The following is a 19,953-nucleotide window of genomic DNA, read 5'->3' as shown; positions in this document are numbered from 1 at the left end:
GGGTTCGATTCCCCACATGTGTACAATTAGTGAAGCCTATATTTCTGGTGTCCCCGTCGTGATGTTGCAGGTGGTTTGGTAAGAGCGGCGTAAACCCATACTCACTCACTTACTACTCATCGAAGTCTACCTTTGGAGTCTTCGTGAAGATAGCACAGTTTAGTAGTTCATTGAGAAGGGTGATATCATGTGTACGAGGATCTTGAAGTACTTGAACTTGGATTCAAACGGGCACCTTTGGTCATACTCATATGTTAATGCTGTTGTTCCAAGGCTTTCTCAAAATGCCTACAAACAGGAAGTGGTGATGGATGGTTCAGTTGTTAAAGTGTTAGTGAGTCGTGCAGAAAGAACCAGGTTTGATTCCCCAGATGGGTGCTTCTCCTGAAACCATTCACTGATTTCGCCGACTGACTACAAATTACCCAGAAACGAGGTAAAACTTGACTTTCTGGAGAGTTGTGAAAAAATACAGTAGATAACATTGAACCCGAGCGGACTGTCATTGTGTATGCGAAGCAGGAGTGGTGACCATGACCAGGTTAGATGATGATTGTCATTATCTCTAGCAGACAGGGCGTCCCAGGAGGCTGATGGCAAAACCTTGGAGATGTTAGTATTCAAGTTTATCTTGTTTAAAAGTAGAACAAGGTCTTGACAACACTCACTTTGATAATCTTACATTCAACGACCTCACAGCAATCCAACTCCTGGGAGATTTATCCAAATGCGTAGATGATACATTGTTATACTTATACACTGTTTATAATACTCGGTAACATGGCTACTGAACCATATTTTTTCCCTTTGCACAGCACTGCCCCTAATGTAAATGCTCTAATCGGAGAAGTCTACACTATAGCAGGTCAGTGTGCACACGCACTGTTGGGTTCCTTTTCAAAACAAATAAATAAATGAGTGAGTGAGTGAGTGAGTATGGTTATACGCCGCTTCTAGCAATATTCAAGCAATATCAAGGCGCGGGAGACATCAGGAATGGGTTTCACACATTGTGCCCATTTGAGAATCGAACCGTCTTCAGCGTGACGAGCGGACGCTTTAAACATTAGGCTACCCAACGTCTCAATCACGGAGTGACTTTACTTTTACCCCAGCAATATCACGGTGGGGAACACCAGGACTGCGCATGCACTTATCACACAGTTCCCATTTCGCAAACCCGTGTCGTGACGAACGATTGCCTCAACCACTTGACCTCAACCACTTGGCTGCCCAGACGCCCCTTAAATTAGATGTTACTATGTCACAGATTATATAAGGACCTGTGAAGTAACCCATACATGTATTTCAAACTAATCTTTAGTCTCGGTATGTATTAGCTTGGCCAACTGACGGAGAGGTTTGATGAAAGGCATAGATAGGCATATGGTCATATCTTAAGGAATACCACAGAAGCTAGGTCAAGTATGGATCAAGGCTTCTGTTACTATAAGAGGATGTGATTTAGGATAGGACAGTGTCACCACGACTCAATCGCTAACATAATGCTAGTATGAAGCTGTGATAATACTTAGTGTGGCGTAAAACAACATCCATTCCCTTACCGAAAAAAGCCCAAAGGTCGACGGAGTCTTCATGCAGCTGCTGAAACGGATGTTGTTTAAGAAGGTCAGTTGACCTCAGATGTTCTTTAGAACAAAGCATACAATAAACAAGCAATGTTTATTCGAAGGTGACATATTTCACACGAGTGCCATGGTTGTGCACGCGTGAAGTAACCCATGCTTGGAAGGGGCGACTAACGGAATCGGGTGTTCAGGATGGCTGACTTGTTTGGGACATGTCATCGTATCCAGCTGCGTAGATAAAGCTCATGCTCTTGATCACTGGATTGTCTGGTCCAGACTCGACTAATTCCAGACCGCTATATTGCTAGTATACTGCAGAGAGCGGTGTTAACCAATCAGTCAGTAAATCAATAAATCGGTCAATCTTGTTTGACTCGAAGACTGCAGTGTTTAGGGAACCTATTACACTTTTGAGGACAATTTTTGTTTATTTTTAAAATGCAGGTTTTATGTATATAAATATACTGTTAGTGTAGTGTTCTGTAGAACGTTGGCTGTGAGGTAGTCTAGAGGTTACAAAGTTCGCTCGTCACGCCGAAAACCCGGGTTCGAATACCCACATGGGTACAATGTCTGAAGCCCATTTTTGGTGTCTCCCGGCGTAATATTGCGGTGGAATATTGTTCATAGCGGCGTAAATTTAAACTCATTTCTATTGAGCGAACACACGTTATTAATACTACAAGGAAAGAGACCATCTTGATTTCCGCGTTGAACTGCTCAGCAACAATGACCGCATGACCTTATTTTGTTCAAGAGATGAGAACGCTTCATCTAAAAGCATGCACTGGCCAGAGCTAATGTGATTTGGAACAGGGAAAATAGATTTGGCGAAAACACATCGCGGGTTCAGAGTGACCTGATGCAGGCCGAACGGTCCAAAAAACATCTCATCGACCAGCCAGAGTCGCGTTGTAATGCTCGTATTGACAGCTCGTATTTCCGACATGCAAGTGCTTGCATCCACGGGGTTTGGGACCTCAGAACACATGTACAGACCATTGGGACATTCTACAATCATTTGCCACGATAGAGTGTTAATTTGATAACGGCTAAGAACACGTATCAATATGTTTCCGTCACTGTTCAAATTACATCAGCAATCCCAAATGCAGCCTTTAGACGTTTAAGAGTCACGGAGGAGGATGATTGGTGGGATACATATGGTGACGATCAAATAAGGTAGAAAGCGTGTGACGATGATATTCCGAATACGCCCACGTGCAGGTTTATCACCGACAAATCTATAAAGGCGTTATTTTGATATTCTGAGTACACGTCGACCAAATCTAAAACGCTGAGCTGAAAATATTGTTGATTTCATGTATTTTAATTTTAGATGAACCACATTCGCATTATTGACCCGTTTTGGAGGCCAGATCGAATGTACATTGAGTGTTGTGGCTGGCCAATAACATCTCCAAATCAAGGTTACGAGTTGCTGCTAAACTGAATTGCAGAGATGACACCCCTAAAGGTTTTGGAAACCCATATCGGTGCAGCTATCCTCATTTGGAGTCTCAGTTCCAGAAAATCAGGATGTCTGGCACCTTTAGCAGTCTCACCAATTCGTCATCCTAATGGTACGACAGTTAAAGGATGACTGTGCCTTCTGAACTCAACGATTGGAACCTGATTGTCCTCTGAACCATCTCATCAAATCATGTTCTAAACAAGTGATGTCAACCCAGATCAATAGGTGTAACGAGATCTTTATCTAGTTCTAGCCTTGAATCTAAGTGAATATGAAAGTAAACTCCCAACTGAAATGGACCACGCACTATTTCTGTTTCGTGTGAACATGACAAGAACAAACGCTGACTCCCGCCTCGTGAATGTATCAGCTTGAGTTACAATCCGTGTTCGTTGCCACCGTTAGTCAATCCAAATTTTAGACGCATCCACGAAAGCCGAGCATCGGCTGAGGGCAATATGGACTGATCCTCTTGCCCAGAAATCAATAACTAGCACATGGCATTGACAGTGTGGTGAATTTTGAGAGGAAAAGGGGATGAACACTAAAGAGTATCGCTATCCATACGATTAAAACTGATGGAACGATAATATTGATACATATCGGGTCATGAGTGATCCGCAAATCAAATATAATTCTCTGTTTTAACATATGAAGAATAATTGTGAAAAAAGTACATGTAACTGATTGTATCTACGCTGTTGATAATGGTGATGATTGGATTTTCAAATGTCAAGAATATGAACGTTTGCGTTTTTAACATGAAGGAAATTTATACACTGGATGCATAATATATACTGGTCCTTTTTAAAACATGTATTACCGCCATATAGCGGAACACTGATGAGTCCGGCGCTAAACAACAAACAACGTAAATTAGGATCAGTGTATAGAATCTATGATGGTTGTAACAATTTATATTGTGTGATAAATTTTAATTAGTTAGCCTGTATAATATTTACGAGAAGGTAAAAGGCCCGATATCTCGGTAATGAGACGTCTTGGTGTACCGGAACTGAATTCAGATTAGAAAGTGGAGCATTTGCTGTTGCAGTTCCAACAGCGAACTTTTGCATGACATATGGGCCATAATCTTGACAACATCAGAAGATGTACAGCTATTTCATGTTCGCCATTTTCCTAGACCCTCGCTAAGCCTATCAATGAGATTTCCCAAGGCAACAAGCTCTAAATTCTTCTCAACGAGAATCAGTCCATAGCTGATTGGAATTCGTCACTGTCTATGTTTTTTTAAAGCTGCACGTGAGTTCGTGTATATGACAGGTGCTAAATCGTAAAGTACCGTGGGAGAAGGTTGCCAAGAAACTGGTCTGTTGGAAACAGGTTGTGTGTATCTGTGCACGTGCAAGAGCTGCTGCACGAGCTCTGGTGTCGTTACCCAGAATGCAATGCAGTCATTGGAGTTAATTGCTGTACAAACATGCCTCACGCTCTCGTTAACACGTCAGGTAATTATGACCTCATTAATTAGATACTCGTTGTATGGGCGTTTGAATGCAATCTCTTGGTTTTTCCCCGTCACTTTGATGAACGTTTCAACTCAATCACAGATGCCAGCATGATTCGTTTGTCTGTTGGCTACTTAAGGATGCGAGAAGCCCATTCTAGCTGCGATCTGTAAATAATCAGGTGTGCACTATACATCCTAGTGATTGACATCATGAGTATCAATGGCGGATGCAGCGTTTTGAGAAGGGGGGGGGGGGGGCACACTTTCAGGAAAGCGGGAGGGGTTTGCACACTTCATTTTCACCCGTGTGTTTCGAAAGTTATTTGATAAACTTTGGGACAAAGAGGGGAAGGTGGGTCTTCGGACCCCTGCCTCTGCATCCACCTAAGAGCATCGATCTACGAATGTAAACCATGAACAGCAGATTCTGACACAGCAAAGGGGTGTAATCCTTTACGTCTTTGTTTCTCAGCCTGTTGTGTTCTTTGATTTGTCAACCTGTACATATCGCTCTTAGCAATATTGAAAAAAAATGACGTTTCACTTCTTGCAAGATAGGCAAGATATGAAAATTAAATATTAACGGTTGGTAGAAATCATAAAATACAATCCAGGAGCATCACCTCATTATATTGGGTTACTCTGAATCTCTGCAATAGCGTCAGGATGGCCTGTATTACCCAACAGAATACTGGCTGCGAGGGATGCTCAGTGGAAATAAAAAATCAATGTCCGGCAGTTCAGAGTTATCTTGAGGTGACTTGGGTTGTTCTTGTTCAAAATAGAATACAGACAAAACACCCTAAAGCAAATACACCCCATAAAACGTCAACACGTGTAGGTTTGTGAACCTTAAAACGACCTTCAAAGAGGGAGTCCTTCCTCCTAGACTCTGATCAGTCAATAATTAGTATCACCAGAGGCGGCCGAGTCGACTGCTAAATCTCTCTCTCTCTCTCTCTCTCTGTGCGTGTGCGTGTGTGCGCGCGCGCGCGCGTGTGTGCGTGTGCGTGTGCGTGCGTGCGTGCGTGCGTGTGTGTGTGTGTGTGTGTGTGTGTGTGTGCCCTGAACATTTCACCAGTACTGTGAAATGCGTCATACCATCTACCACAATTCGGTAACATTGTCCATCTTGACGGTCTCATGGATGGCATGCCATCCAATTTCCGCGCATGCCAATCGTATGATCATGTGACCAATTTGGCGTACATTCCGTTGGGGGATGACGACATAGAGAGAAAATAATTAACTGACGAAAAACATTCAAGAGAAGAAGTGAACCCTGACACCGTCTCAACACATCTGTAGAATATATGCATTTAACGAAATAACGGAGCGATGTTTATATGATTAGTGCTGACTGGAAATATAACAATTGGAGGATATGTCCTTATTCGAGTTTTGTCGTGTCAGCTGTGTGGTATTGTTTCTATACAGCCTACAATCGCTGTGTTTGTGTAAGTGTCCCATGAACCGTGAGGTACAAGCACAAGAAAACGCCATGTTCGTGCTGCTGGAGATACGACAACCACACCACCACTTGCTGCTACTTTGGCTGTGGGATAGTTAGTGGTAAAAGCGATCGCTCGTCACGCCGAAGACCCGGGTTCGATTCCCAACATGGTACAGTGTGCGGAATATTGCTTTACGTGGAGTAACAGTTAATTCGCTCACTCGATTCCCCACCTGGATACAATGAGAAGTATCCGTCATGTTATTGCTGAATATTGCGATAGGCGGCGTAAGTCTTAACCCACCACCACCGCCACCACTACTACTACTACTGACCCGTGAAGGTCACGGGGTAGAATAGGCCTTCAGCAACCCATGCTTGCCACAAAAGCGACTATGCTTGTCGTAAGAGGCGACTAACGGGATCGGGTGGTCAGACTCGCTGACTTGGTTGACACATGTCATCGGTTCCCAATTGTGCAGATCGATGCTCATGTTGTTGATCACTGGATTGTCTGGTTCAGACTCGATTATTTACAGATCGCCGCCATATAGCTGGACTATTGCTGAGTGCAGCGTAAAACTACTCACTCACTCACTCGCTACTACTACTACTACTACTACTACTACTACTACTACTACTACTACTACTACTGTTTATATTACTAGCCTGGTTGTCCGGATGGTACCAGATTTCAGTGTGCATATTTGTGTCCTTCGGGCGAAAGTAAAACCTTTGGTCGTAGGTTTGAATCCAAGGTTAACTCTTTTTATGGAACTAGCCTATTGACTTTGCACAGTGTACCTAGTGTTCGGCGTAACGAGTGAACACTTTAACCACAAGGCCACCCATCTACTTTCCTTCGAAATTGAGTTCATGAGATATGGTGACTGAATTACTTCTAATTGACTTGAAATATGCCTTATTGATAACTTAATGGAATATGTATGTAGGGCACCTATCCATGGAACTAGTACATGCTCAAGGTGCTGGAGTGCTCCTAGAAGGCGTCCAAGGAGTCGATCGCACGAACGCACGAACGCACGAACGCACGTAGGCTCACGCTGGCGTGACTATGTAAGTGCAATAATCTTATATACACCATTAGAGCGCACTTGCTAAGATCTTGGCGCTAATACTAGTGTAATTAAAGTTTAGCATACCCTTCTCTTGTCACAGTTGCAAAGCTAACTTATCTTTGAGTAACCGGGCCCAGATGTTCCCTGTGTAATAAATGGCCAGGATTGATCGGTCAAGTAGAAACAACAGAGAACTGAGCGAGCTTCTACATCTGGTCGCAGCGCCCCCTAGCCCAGTTGCTGTTCTGTTGCCCAGATCTCGGGATGTTTATCAGCACAACGATAACACTGGTACCATTGACTCCAGGAAAGCTTCTCTCAGACACACCAGCAAATACCCCCCATATCAGTTACGTCGGGTTAACGGGTCAGATACGACGATGTAGTACAGGGTCAAAGGGTACGGTTGTATCCCATAAAATGAGTAATCAATTAAGCCCTCAAATAGTTTACCCCGTGGTGTGTTTTTCAACTTGTCAAAACCCTTGCAATATATCAGCCATTCTAGAAGACGTCGGCTATGAATTATCTGGTACATACGGATGCTAAAGTGGCGTTATGGGAGATATTGCGTGATACACACTATTTCTATACACGCCGTACCCTGGAGTACAGCTACCAGCTGAAAGCCTTACCATGAATAGTTCTCAGACAGTGCTATATAAAACACTCTTGACCGTGTCCTTGCCTAAGTCATGAGCCTGTGTACACAGTCTGTGGCAGTCGTAGTCTGTCTCAGTCTCCGAACTACGTTAGTTTGTCTTCAAACTGCAGCGTTGGAGCTAGTCTGTCCCACAGTCCAAGAACCGCATTATTTTACCTAGTCTGTCTTTCAGTCCCTGAACCATATCACGTGCACTTTTCCTATTGCCTACCCTTCATGCAACGAAAACCCTCAATGAAGCAAGTCTATGTTTCCTCAGAAAGGCTCCTTTTCAGTTTAAATTGGGTTATTTGTTACTATCAAAATTATATATCATTCGGAGACTATCCCTTATAGTCTGATAGTCCTTTCTGTCATGCTTAAACCCGAAAAGAAGCTACTTTCTGAAGTCTCGATTTCCTCAGGTTCAGATTCTGAATTTTCAAATTACACGTTTTTTTGGTCAGTTTAAAAGGAATTATTTGTTTCTATCAAAATTATTATATTCAGAGATTAAGCGTTAGTCAGTGTTGTAGCCCATATTGGTGTATGCCCGAATGTTAACAGGATCTGAACCTCCAATCTAAGAGGCGTCCCTTTTCAGTTTAAATGTAGCTGCATGTTTTATCAAAGTGTTATATTTTCGGAAACTCTGATATTTACATGGTGCAATAAAGAGAAAGCCGTCAGGCGTGGGAAGAAGATTAGGGCCGAGGCAAGGTTTTTCTACAAGGAGAGGATGGGGCATGGGAGACTTCCTTTGATATTGGTATAATGAGGTGAGGAAGCATCCCTGTGAGTGAAGGACTAGGTGTGCGAGGTTCACCCTGAGAGAAGAGAATAATATAGATGGTAATACTGGCTCCCTTTGGTGAGCGGATTAGGTAAGGGGTCAAGCTTTCTTCGCTGAGCGGATTGGGTGTGAGGTGAGGCTTTTCCCTGGGTGGGAAGACTTGGGGATATAGGGCTTCCTTGATGAGGTGATTTCTGTGTGATGAGGCTCCCCTTGATGACAGGATTGGAGAGAGGCGAGGCTTCCCTTGATGAGAATATCGGGGTGAGTTGAGGGTTTCCTTGATGAGAGGATTGGAGTGAGGTGAGGCTTTCCTTGATGAGAGGATAGGCAGAGGTGAGGATTCTGGTGAGGGGATTGGGGTGAGACGGGGCTTCCCTTGATGAGAAGGCTAGGGTGAGGTGAGGCTTCTTCAGATGGGCCGTCTCCTGATGTGGGGACTGGGATGAGGTGAGACGTCCCTTGATGAGAGAACTGGGGTGAGGTGAGGTTTCCCTTGAGGACAGGATTGGGGTGAGATCAGACTTCCCTTGAGGAGAGGATTGGGGTGAGGTGAGGCTTCTCCAGATGGTCCGTCTCCTAATGGGAGGACCGGGGTGAGGTGAGGCTTCTCCAGATGGTCCGTCTCCTAATGGGAGGACTGGGGTGAGGTGAGGTTTCCCTCTGCGAGTGAGAGGAATGGGGTGAGGTGATGCTTCTCCAGATGGGCCGTGTCCTGATGGGAGGACTGGGGTGAGGTGAGGTTTCCCTCTGCGAGTGAGAGGATTGGGGTGAGGTGAGACTTCCATGGGGAGGGGGTTGTGGTTTATCCGTGGATGTGTAGTAGCATGACCTTGTTCAGTCAGTGTTTACATACAACAGTACTATACATCATTCTCACGTTAAACTGTCATCCTGCATGTCACCATACGCTTGGTGACAGCAACAGTCCGGGAATGTACACCTGTTGATTGAATGACAGGCAGTAGTGAACTGTTAATTATAACTCGCAAACAAATAATACACCTACTATGTTGTCAATCTGTTACTGCTCCCGACAGGACAAATCAGCGTCCCTACAAGCCACACTCTACTCACATAATCGCTTCAAGACAGTCACTAATGTCTGTTTTGTTTTTCCTGTTGCTGACTAATCCGACTATATGACGGTGGTGATTGACATCATGGGGGATTTTAGTTTTGCGTGGCACTCAGCAATATTCAAGCTAAATGGTGTTGGTCTGTAAATAATCGAATCTGGACCAGACAATCCAGTGACCAACATCATGAGCATCCGTCTACGCCATTGAAATACGACGACGTGTTAATCAAGTCAGCAAGCCTGACCACCCGACCCCGTTACAACACTTACGACAAGCATGGGTTACTGAGGATCATTTCTACCCCGGATGTTCACGGGTCGATTGGTATCCTGAGCATACTGGGATACGTTGACATGGATCAGCGAGCCTAACAAGCCCCTTTTACGAACTATTTAGTGTCACATCTATACATTACACTATTTATCTATCTGCATGAGGAGTTTATAGACACAGAAACATTGCATCAACCATGTATACGTGAACCACCTTCTATAGAGTCTACTTCATGGTTAAACGTTTATAGGGCGAGGGCGAGGTTATGTCTGTAACAACTGACAAAAACCTACATTCACTCAGTAGATAGATATAATAGTGCTTGGTCGCTGTCCTCAAAGCGTTCGTAACGTTACGACCTGTCGTACTCTACAGTTAACAATAAGCTTACGAATGTCGAACCGCTACGGAGGTTTCGCGCATCAGTTCCTTGATTTTCGAAGATCTCTTAGCGCTAAGTATTTACAGACCGCCGCCATATAGCTGGAATATTGCTGAGTGTGGCGTAAAACTAAACTCACTCACTCACTTAGCGCTAAGATATTCGCAAGTTAATGTTAATGTATGGCAAATTCGACTATGAGAACCTATGAGATTTTTCCATAAGAGAGCCTCGAAAGTCTAGGCACGTGACCCTACGAGGTTTACGTTGTACGCAGGACCGTTTTATAACACCAGACACGCCTCTGATAGGACCGTATCGCTGGATCACCAAGCTTCTCTATTTGTATATATGACTACCGTTATCATGTCTTAAAGTTGTTTTAGTTGTTGTTTGACAGTGCATTTAGCTATGATCCAGGTATATGGCGACAGTGTGTAGAGAACCGATTTTGGATAAAAAAAACAGCGATTGCCATCATGAGCAAGGATCTACGCAACTACGATACGTTGACATAAATCAACAGAATTAGGTCACGCGATCCCGTTAGTGGCTACTAGATAAGAGATATCCAAGTTCTCACCAGTTCTTACAGGATCTCCACGAGACCACACCAATGCATGGAGTATGTAGGTACGTGCATCGACAGATTAATGCGTGAATGAAGGTCAGACTGTACTTAGTCTAGTGAATGCATTTCTACACAATACATATAATTATTAAGTAAATCCCAGTAAAGCCGTCTTCATCGACATCTGACAAACTGACATATCCGAGAAAAGAAAGGTACTTCCCACAAAGTCACCGTAACCCTAAGTGTATACACTGAATAACAAGCAAATATACACCCACGACTGACGTATACATGCATGTTAAAACATCATAATCACGTATTGTTACAGTTTCGAGTGTTTCGCGACCCTTTCCAGTTTACTTATGGTTGTTTGGTTGTTGTTTAACGCCGCACTCAGCAATATTCCAGCTATATGATGAGCCTGGACCAGACAAACCAGTGATCAGCGCATGAGTACTGGAATACTGGGATACGATGATATGTGTCAATCAAGTCAGCAAGCCTGACCGCCCGATCCCGTTAGTAGTCTCTTACGACAAGCATGGGTTACTGAAGACCAGTCCTAACGCGGATCATCGCGGATCAGTTCAACTGGGAGTTAGTGGATTTAACACCGCTTTTAACAGTATTCCATTTAAACCACCGGGTGTCAGTTGATATGGGAGAAAGGTCCAGAGTTATCCATGACTCTGACGCCCTCCAGTTCGGTGAACCCCATGAGGATTGTATGGCACTGAAAGCCCTAGAAAAATAGCTGGGATTCGAAGCCACACTCATGCATTTTCGGAGTGCTTAAGCTACACAACTTTGGACACGGACATGTCTGACTGACAGTACCTGAACCTGATTATTTTCAATGCTGCCTAGCCCTGTCTGCATTCCTAAAGCTTAACATGAAGCAAGTCTAGATTTTCTCGGGTTCAGGAATCTCCCAACTCACTGGGGCTCGTTTTCAATTTAAATATAGCTTTATCTGTTAGCATGAAACTTATATATATTCAGGGACTAAACGTATAGTCTAAGCTAACGGACAGCCAAGGCCCTCGTGTTCTCGTTGCAGTCTAGTATAGTTTTGACAAAGTTTGTGGTAAAATCAATATTTAAGCGTTTCCTTTTATAGTTTAGTCATCAAGCATATCTATTCGAGTCACACAGTGGCATGTGTCCGGATAAAGTGAATGTTTGAACACCTCTGTGACAGTGTGCAGAGAACCGATTTTTGGACCACGTCATACGCCGACTATTTCAGAGTCATCACAACGAAGGACTTAATCTCTAAGCTTCATATTGCACCTACTGGGATGCTCGATTAGAATTGATCCTGTTTATCCACAACACGCACACGCAAATATAAATGTTGAGTCGCAGTATGGCTGAGATAATGCTGATAGGTCGTTAAATTTCAACTCACCCACTCACTCTAAACGTTCAGTTACTGCGTATAACGCTCAGCATTCCACCATCCCTGTGCAACCTGCAGACTGAACGCGAGCCCTGAACGCGTGCTCTTGTCAACAAGCGAGTAACAAATCCGTAACACAAGGCATTAAATAAACTAGACTTCTTCCTCTCGTATTCTAGACATATGGGGAATCGTTTATCGAGTGTACTAGACACCAAGAAACTAATCTAACTCCTCTGAGGCCAATAAACTGGGTTCTCGGGGAAATACATCGTTGATTTCACTTTGGAGCGGTGTGGACGAAGACCATGGCTGGCGTTCAAAACGCTTTCTATAATTAGTTCCCGTTTATTTTTTCCCTTTATTTATTTTCCTGCTCACCGTACCTACGCACGTATATAATTTCATCTTGTAAATTCTTGCTGTTCATTTATGAACAAAGAAGTATATACATTGAAATGCCAGCGTTATGCCTATACGTCATGCTATCGTGTTACAACGGTCTATTCAAGCAATGACAATCACAATGAACGGGTAATATATCATTCACTACACGCCTGGTTCATTAAGTCTAGTGTTTCAACTGTAAGCTCTGTACATCGCAGGTGGAAACTCGTGTTTTAAGAATTAGCCCAGTTTAGTTCTCCAACTAACCTTTATAAACTCTTTAATCAATCAGCGTTTGTTTGATACTTTCACTAATGATCAAAACACGTACCTAGCATAATACATGTGTGCTAAAACTTATGTACTTTCGAAAGTGTAAAAACTGTGAAAATGTCAGAAATCTATGTCATTTCAAATTTCAATCATTTGTTATATACGCACTTTATCCTAAAAGTGAAATGGTAAATATGAAAGTATCCGATTCAGTGCGTATATTATATAATTAACTGTATCAACTGATCAAATGTCGAGGTTTCGTAATTAGACCTCATTCTGGTAAATTCACCTACATTAATTTTACCTTCAGTTGTAAATTTCATATGATATTGTCATCGTGCATATCGTTATGGTACCTCGAGAAGGTTAATATTGTCATCAGTACGTCAACCGTAGTCAGAATTACGATATCAATATCAAGATTTCGCCTTAAACTTTTAGCTACTGTCATCGCGTCATAAAACAAAGATAATGATTAGAATATATAATGGTATTATCGTAATTTTACAGCACAGAGGCAATTATCACATATACTAATTCGTTATGGCACCTGGTCAAGGTTTTCATTGCCACTATTTCGTTATTATAGTAAAAATATATCATACAGTAGTACCTACCGTGATATAATGAACAATAGTATCTAGCGTAATATATCGTACAAAAGTAACTATCGTAATCTATCGTCCAATAGTAGCTATCGTAATACGTCGTGCAATCGTAACTATCGTTATATATTTACTGTGATTATAGTGTCTATCGTAATATATCGTCCAACAGTAACTATCATGATATATCCTACAATACTTAGTATCGTGATATACTGTACAATAATAACTATCGTAATATATTGTTAAAGAAACAATCGTGATAGATCGTACACAAGTAACTGCTGTGATTGTATCATATAATAAATACTGCGATAAGATATAGATAAATAAATGTGTAATAAATATCGTAGATGTACCTTATAGTAGTAATGCATCATTTGGAAATAAATATCGTCGTGGTACATTGTTATGGTTTATTTTGTCAACATTTTGAACACTAGTGAAAATCATGATTGTATCACACTATATCACGACGTGATATATCGTCCAATAGAAAGTGTCGTGAATGCGTTACACGATGTAAATGTGTTGACTGTACCTCGGCATGTTATGTATCGCCGTTACAACTAGCTTTCTATGCAGATCATGTATACATCGCACAATAGTAACGATCATGTTTACACGTTAAAAACATCGTGACATCATAGAAATTAAACATTATCAAATCGTGGTTATATTACACATCATTAAATGTGATCGTACCAGAGAAAAAGATTTCTACTTGTCGTTATTACATCGGATTAAAACAGATTACGACGTTGTAGCTAATCGCCACATATCGTCATACTAGTTTACTCTAGTAATGATAATGATTAAACACTATTACACTAAATATCGTGTTGCTGTACTGTTCCAGTGTTTACCCTGTGATTATTACGATGATTACAAGACACATCTTAATATGTCGCAATAAAATAGACATGGGGAAAACGTATGTCAGAGAGGATCAGGAATGAACCAGTACGTTATGTATTCTGACATGGTACCGTCAGAATTTCCTCTCTGATATACGTTTATCTCATGCCCATTTTCCTCAGCACATATCGGGTATGGTAAACTCCGGATATAACGAACTAAAAGGGATCACACAAGTTTTGGTTCGTGTTTAGTTCGTTATCTGCATTTCGACTGAAAGGACCAAAATGCCGTTCCTTATATCCTTGAGTTCTTTATAAGGCTGCTCGTTATAAACGTACGTACGTACATAAGTGCATGAATACACTTATACTTACAATATATACCATTATTTACCGAAGTTCATATTCCCAGAAGCAGGTTGCTTAGTAATGGTGCTATGAAACACCACCTGCGAATAGTGATTTCAAGTTTTGTAGGTCATAGCTATAAACCCTCACCTCCTCTGCATGACCTCATGGCGGATGGTGGTTTAACTTATGTATCGTCCACAAGACCGTGCTGCAGATACCAGGAGCAATGCCGGGTCCTCTTTACGTAGATGATCATGTTCAGTTTATGGCTCTGCCCTCTTTAAATTGAACTAAACGTCTTAAACGTATCTTAAAGAAGTCCAGAACAGCCCACCCCCCACACCCCATCAGCACTAGTCTCGCGTTCAGAGAGGCATCATCACCTCGACGGGTTCCATTCCTAAGTTTCTGATTATATTTTATGTATTACTCATACCGTCTCGGTACAAAGCTCTTTAAGTTCAGTAGTGAGTGGTTGAGTTTAGTTGCACGCCGGTTTTAGCAGGATTCTGGAAATATCTCGGCGGGGTCACCAGAAGTCGGCTCCGCACATTGTTCCCTTGTAGGGATTCGAACTCGGGTCATTGATCGCTACTCAACCGCCCTTCAATGATCGTGAACTCGACGCCAAACCCATTTTGACCTCATCACACCCTATGTTCAGATGTCCTACCTTTCAGTCTAAACCGAAAGGTATCCGAAAGTTGTGTTTTGGTCAATGTGATTGTAGCGTTTTCGTGTTCATAATGCAAGAGCGGTTGGGGTAGCCTAGTGGTTAAAGCATTTAATTTAGCTTTTCACGGCAAAGACCCGGGTTTGATTCCCCACATGGACACAATGTGTGAAGCCCTCTCTTGGTGTCCCCCGCCATGATATTGCTGGAATATTACGTAAAACTAAACTCACTCATAATACTACAGGTTACGGCTGTAGCAATAAACGCATAAGCATACGCATCGTCAATTCGAACGCATACCAATAGAGTACAGGATGTATGCCTTCATTGTTATCTCATATATAACTATGTTCAGAATAGTTCAACATTACAAACGTTCTCTTCCCACAGAGGTTACTTGTCATATGTAGGAAGATATGACAAGTAACCTCTGTGGGCAGAGAATACATTACAAACTGTTGGCGTTAGAAACAGTTTACCTTATAATCGGTTTGCACGAACGTTCGTACGAAACACCAGAATCGTTATTCAGTCAAAACAATTTAACATGCAGTCAGTCATCCGTTGTGTCAATGTTATGAGTAAATGAACACGCTGAAGGGGTTGGAACGTAACGTTTGAACAGGTATAAGACACGCAGACATGAAACTTTATACACTCTTAATATACGTTTACTATAAGCCCTCTGTTCCATTATGGGCAAGGGTGTGACTGATTGATTACTCTAGTTCACACGCCCCATATAAGCCACCCGACACCAGAATGCTATACCAGTCCAAAACGAATATATATACACAATATGGTAGATACTGCTTGGTAGAACGACATATTAAGCTGATAAATAGGTCGACGTGAGCTTGCAAATCCAATTTGCAATGCGTAACAGCGAGACACGATGGCATCTTATGCAGATAGTGTTAAGGCGAAAGGCGTTTGTAGGGGGCTGGCGAGAGCCTAGTTAAACATTGACAAATTCTTCCTACGATTTTTCTGTTACAGAAATCGACTTCTGTCAATCTTGTGTATAAAGGGGCAAGAGACAAATACACTCTAAACGTTTTGGGTGCATTTAAACATCGATTTGGCATGCAGCTGCATCAAAGTTATGCATCACGCTGTCGTCTGCTACATGCAACAGTTGTCGTCTGCGTTCAAACTCACCCGATCGTATGCAGTCAGCCAGGGTTCCTCCAAGACTTGTCTTCTTTTCCTTGATTTTTTCATACACCTCTTTCGTCAGGTGTTTCTTAAGAAGAGAGTTGCAATTTTCAGCTTCAGACAGTTTGGTAAACATTGCATCTTGTTCTTCGGCCATATTTACAAGATAGCTCGATATACTTCAGGTACCTGATCCTTTTAAAGAAATTATTAAGTTGCTTGTGGGGTTTAGGCGGTACTTTTCCAAACACTGCTCCAAAAATATTCCAAGGAATATGCACGTCAACTGCAGCTTGCGCTAAACTGAGTAAATGATTTAACAAATTCTGCGGCTTTCCGTGGAGCGAATATATCCCGTTAAGTTCCAGCCACTGTTACGGCGATGCGTTTCAGCCGAGAGAAGCAGACGTACTGCTGAATCGATCCGTGTGGGGTTTTAAGGAGTGCCGGGAGTGCTTAACTCCGGCACATTTCGAGTTGAAACATGCTTCCGTATCCGTTTTCTGTAACACCTTTAGTTATGTGTTGTTCATTCAGAGAATAATACATAAGCGGATCAGACCACCCAACAGTTCCCATTTACGATCAATCGACCATCTAATTAGTCGGCATTGTTCGTCGCTATTGGTCCCCCTGTCGGGTCTCATAGATGCCTGTCTCTCGAGTCGAGCAACCATTGGGCTTGTCGTTATGATATTTCTCCCCGTCCGAATGCATCAAGCATTCCGCCGTCGTCACCGTCGCACAAATGTTGCTATCGGGAGCGACGTAACGTTAAAATATATACCATTAAAACGTGGCCACGGAATGTTGTAAAATATTACGCCTTCATTTGTGACATGTTCATGCAAAGACTCTTTGACATTAGTATGCAGGCTTATCTTATCATGAATTCCTGATGGACAGGTGTTGATAAAACAAAACAGTGAGCTGCATTCTTTCATATGTCAGATATTTTTTCCACAAGAAAATAAACGAGATTGTTACACAGCCGTACTTTGTTAGGGGGCAGTTTAACATGGCACCGAATGGGAGTAAAGCAGCATATATACGGCAAGTTCTGCTCAAGCCAATATACTCAGGAATTTAAAAAATGCATTCTTTGCAAATTTACAGCAAAGATAAAAGTGTACAACAATTCAAACACGATTTCTTGAATGTACGCGTGTTCCAACGTGGCTTTAAATGCGACTTGGCGCTGAAAATGCTTTGGAAAGTATATATTTTTCTAATAGATAGAAAATAATCAGTTAAAGTTTTATCAAGGGGCGAGGAAGCAGCTCTGACAAAAAAAAAGACAAGAAAGAAAGAATGTAAGAAAAATACAAAAGCTGATATCTTTGACAGTTTCGTGTCTTCATGACATGATCAAACATGATCAAACTAGACGTACCATACTATAATACTTTACAGATAATTTTCCAGCTAAGATATTACAGGCGTTTTATTAGAAATGACATTTTAGAAAAATTTTCATTAAAAGTTTATTTGTCTATAATTGTTGAAGGATTGATAGAATGTTCTTGAAAGTAAACATTTACGATTCAAGGCCTATAGATTTTCGAAGCTCTCTTAGCTTCTCTAAGACAGTCGTAAATTACTGTTAATGTTTGCTACTTCACGACTGTCTTAGGGCCAAGAGAGCTTCGAAAATCTGGGTCCACCTTATTGTCAATGTTTCTTATGGCTTGCAAGGGCGGTGGGGTAGCTTAGTTCGTGTTTGCCCGTCACGCCGAAGACACGGGTTCGGTTCTCCACATAGGTACAATCACAATACGTGAAGCATAGTTTTGGTGTCCCCCGCCTTGATATTGCTGGAATATTGCTAAAGAGGCACAAAACCATATTCACTCGCTCACTCAAATGCCTTGCGTAATGAAGGCTGATTAACTTCTGAAATCACAGTCCATACTTCATTGGATTTGTCGGATTATCCCTCTACAGTAGATCCCCGTCATTAAACACCATGGCGATGCCCCCGATAAGATTATCTCAAAATAAATGCTTCTAGTTGATTACGCTGATTTATAATTAGCCGTAAAAGACAATGAATTATTAAAAGTCTTCATGAACGAAACGACCGTTCACCGTACTTAGTATGTCAATCTGGTATGTAGGACTATGTCCTAATCTCTCGCTTTGACTACCGTTTTCCTCGCTGAAGAAGTCAATGGATTGTAATTAGTATAGATATACATGTAGTGCCCTTTATTGGAAAATACGTTGTGATAACATTCATTGCAATAAACACATAGCGGAGGAGTCGGGAAGGAATCAGTTTAAATGGGCTAGCTATTTAAGGCGTAAATACTCGTTATAAAGAGTTATGCCCCTTTGCGCTTGTCCCTTTGGTAGACTTTTAGTGCCTCAATAAATAATTTTGATATTTACTAATACACCATTTAAATTGAAAAGGAGCCGAGTGAAATTTATACTTAGTTCACTTTGGGCTTATGCTTTGTAGGAATGTCGAGGCAGTAGGCAAAATAACGTGGTTTATGGGCTATGAGACAGACTAGCTCTTTGATGGCAACCCGAATTTTCCGGGGTCTGCTGCCCTTCGCACCGACATGTAGCGCAGCTAACCCCGGGAACCAGTCTGTATAAATAGGCATGGATAAAAGATTTCTTCACAAAGTGCTCTGAAACGAAATTTACTTGACAGGGTTCCTTTCGTTACGCAGCAGAAAACACTATTTCGGACCTAAACTTTCACAGAAGTTAACATTCTCGAGCTGCATTATTTTGGACCAGCCCTCAAGCCTTGAACTAAATCTCAGTATTTTGCATAAATATCAAAGCGGCCTTAGAATCAACTCAACGTGTTAGTTCCCTGAAGTATTGTTGCACACTACATTTAGCAAAATTCCACCAATATCAGAAATGAGCTTCACATGTCTACCCATGTTTGGAATCGAACACGCGCATGCGGTGCGGCGACCGGACACTTTAACCATTGGGCTAGCGTAGTGCTGCAGTCGTAATTTTAAACGAGACGAGCTGCAGGCTCAGAATCATCATGAATGTCTTTACTTGAAATTGTCGGACGTAACATGCCACCAAAAGATAAAATACATTTTTATGTTTGACATTTAAGGCATAGTATCATTTCGAAATGATGAGGTCACTTCTTTCTTTACTAAGTTCACTATCGCTACATGTCAGTTTGACTTGAGGATAAATATAACAATATAACACCCAATATAAGTTCCTAGCATTCCCATTCCTTATCACTCGTTCTTTTCCGTGACCTTCCCGGAATGACACGAGTGATCATGAACGAATTCTATGCCCCAACTACCGTTCATATCAGACCATTTCAGGCTGCATGTCATACTGGTTCCCTAGGTAGCCTGCGTTGCACGTTTAGGCGCAGCTATGAACTCGTCTAATGTACTCTTATCATTATGGAAATGTGTACATGA

At 42.0% G+C, this 19,953-nt stretch overlaps 1 protein-coding gene across 1 annotated transcript in view; it reads right to left on the bottom strand.

Annotated features, from left to right (window-relative positions):
* The window catches only part of LOC137287518 (taurocyamine kinase-like), a 43,173-nt gene extending 25,978 nt beyond the window's left edge, over positions 1-17,195 (bottom strand). The window contains exon 1 of the mRNA XM_067819860.1: positions 16,532-17,195. Coding sequence (XP_067675961.1) covers positions 16,532-16,685 — 154 coding nt within the window. The 5' untranslated portion in view covers positions 16,686-17,195. The remainder of the gene's footprint in view (positions 1-16,531) is intronic.
* Between the last annotated feature and the right edge of the window lie 2,758 nt (positions 17,196-19,953).

This window comes from Haliotis asinina, chromosome 6 (assembly GCF_037392515.1).
Source record: "Haliotis asinina isolate JCU_RB_2024 chromosome 6, JCU_Hal_asi_v2, whole genome shotgun sequence".
Taxonomy (NCBI): Eukaryota; Metazoa; Mollusca; class Gastropoda; order Lepetellida; family Haliotidae; genus Haliotis; species Haliotis asinina.
Note: the sequence above shows the minus strand (reverse complement) of the source record. Positions and strands in the feature narration are given on the sequence as shown.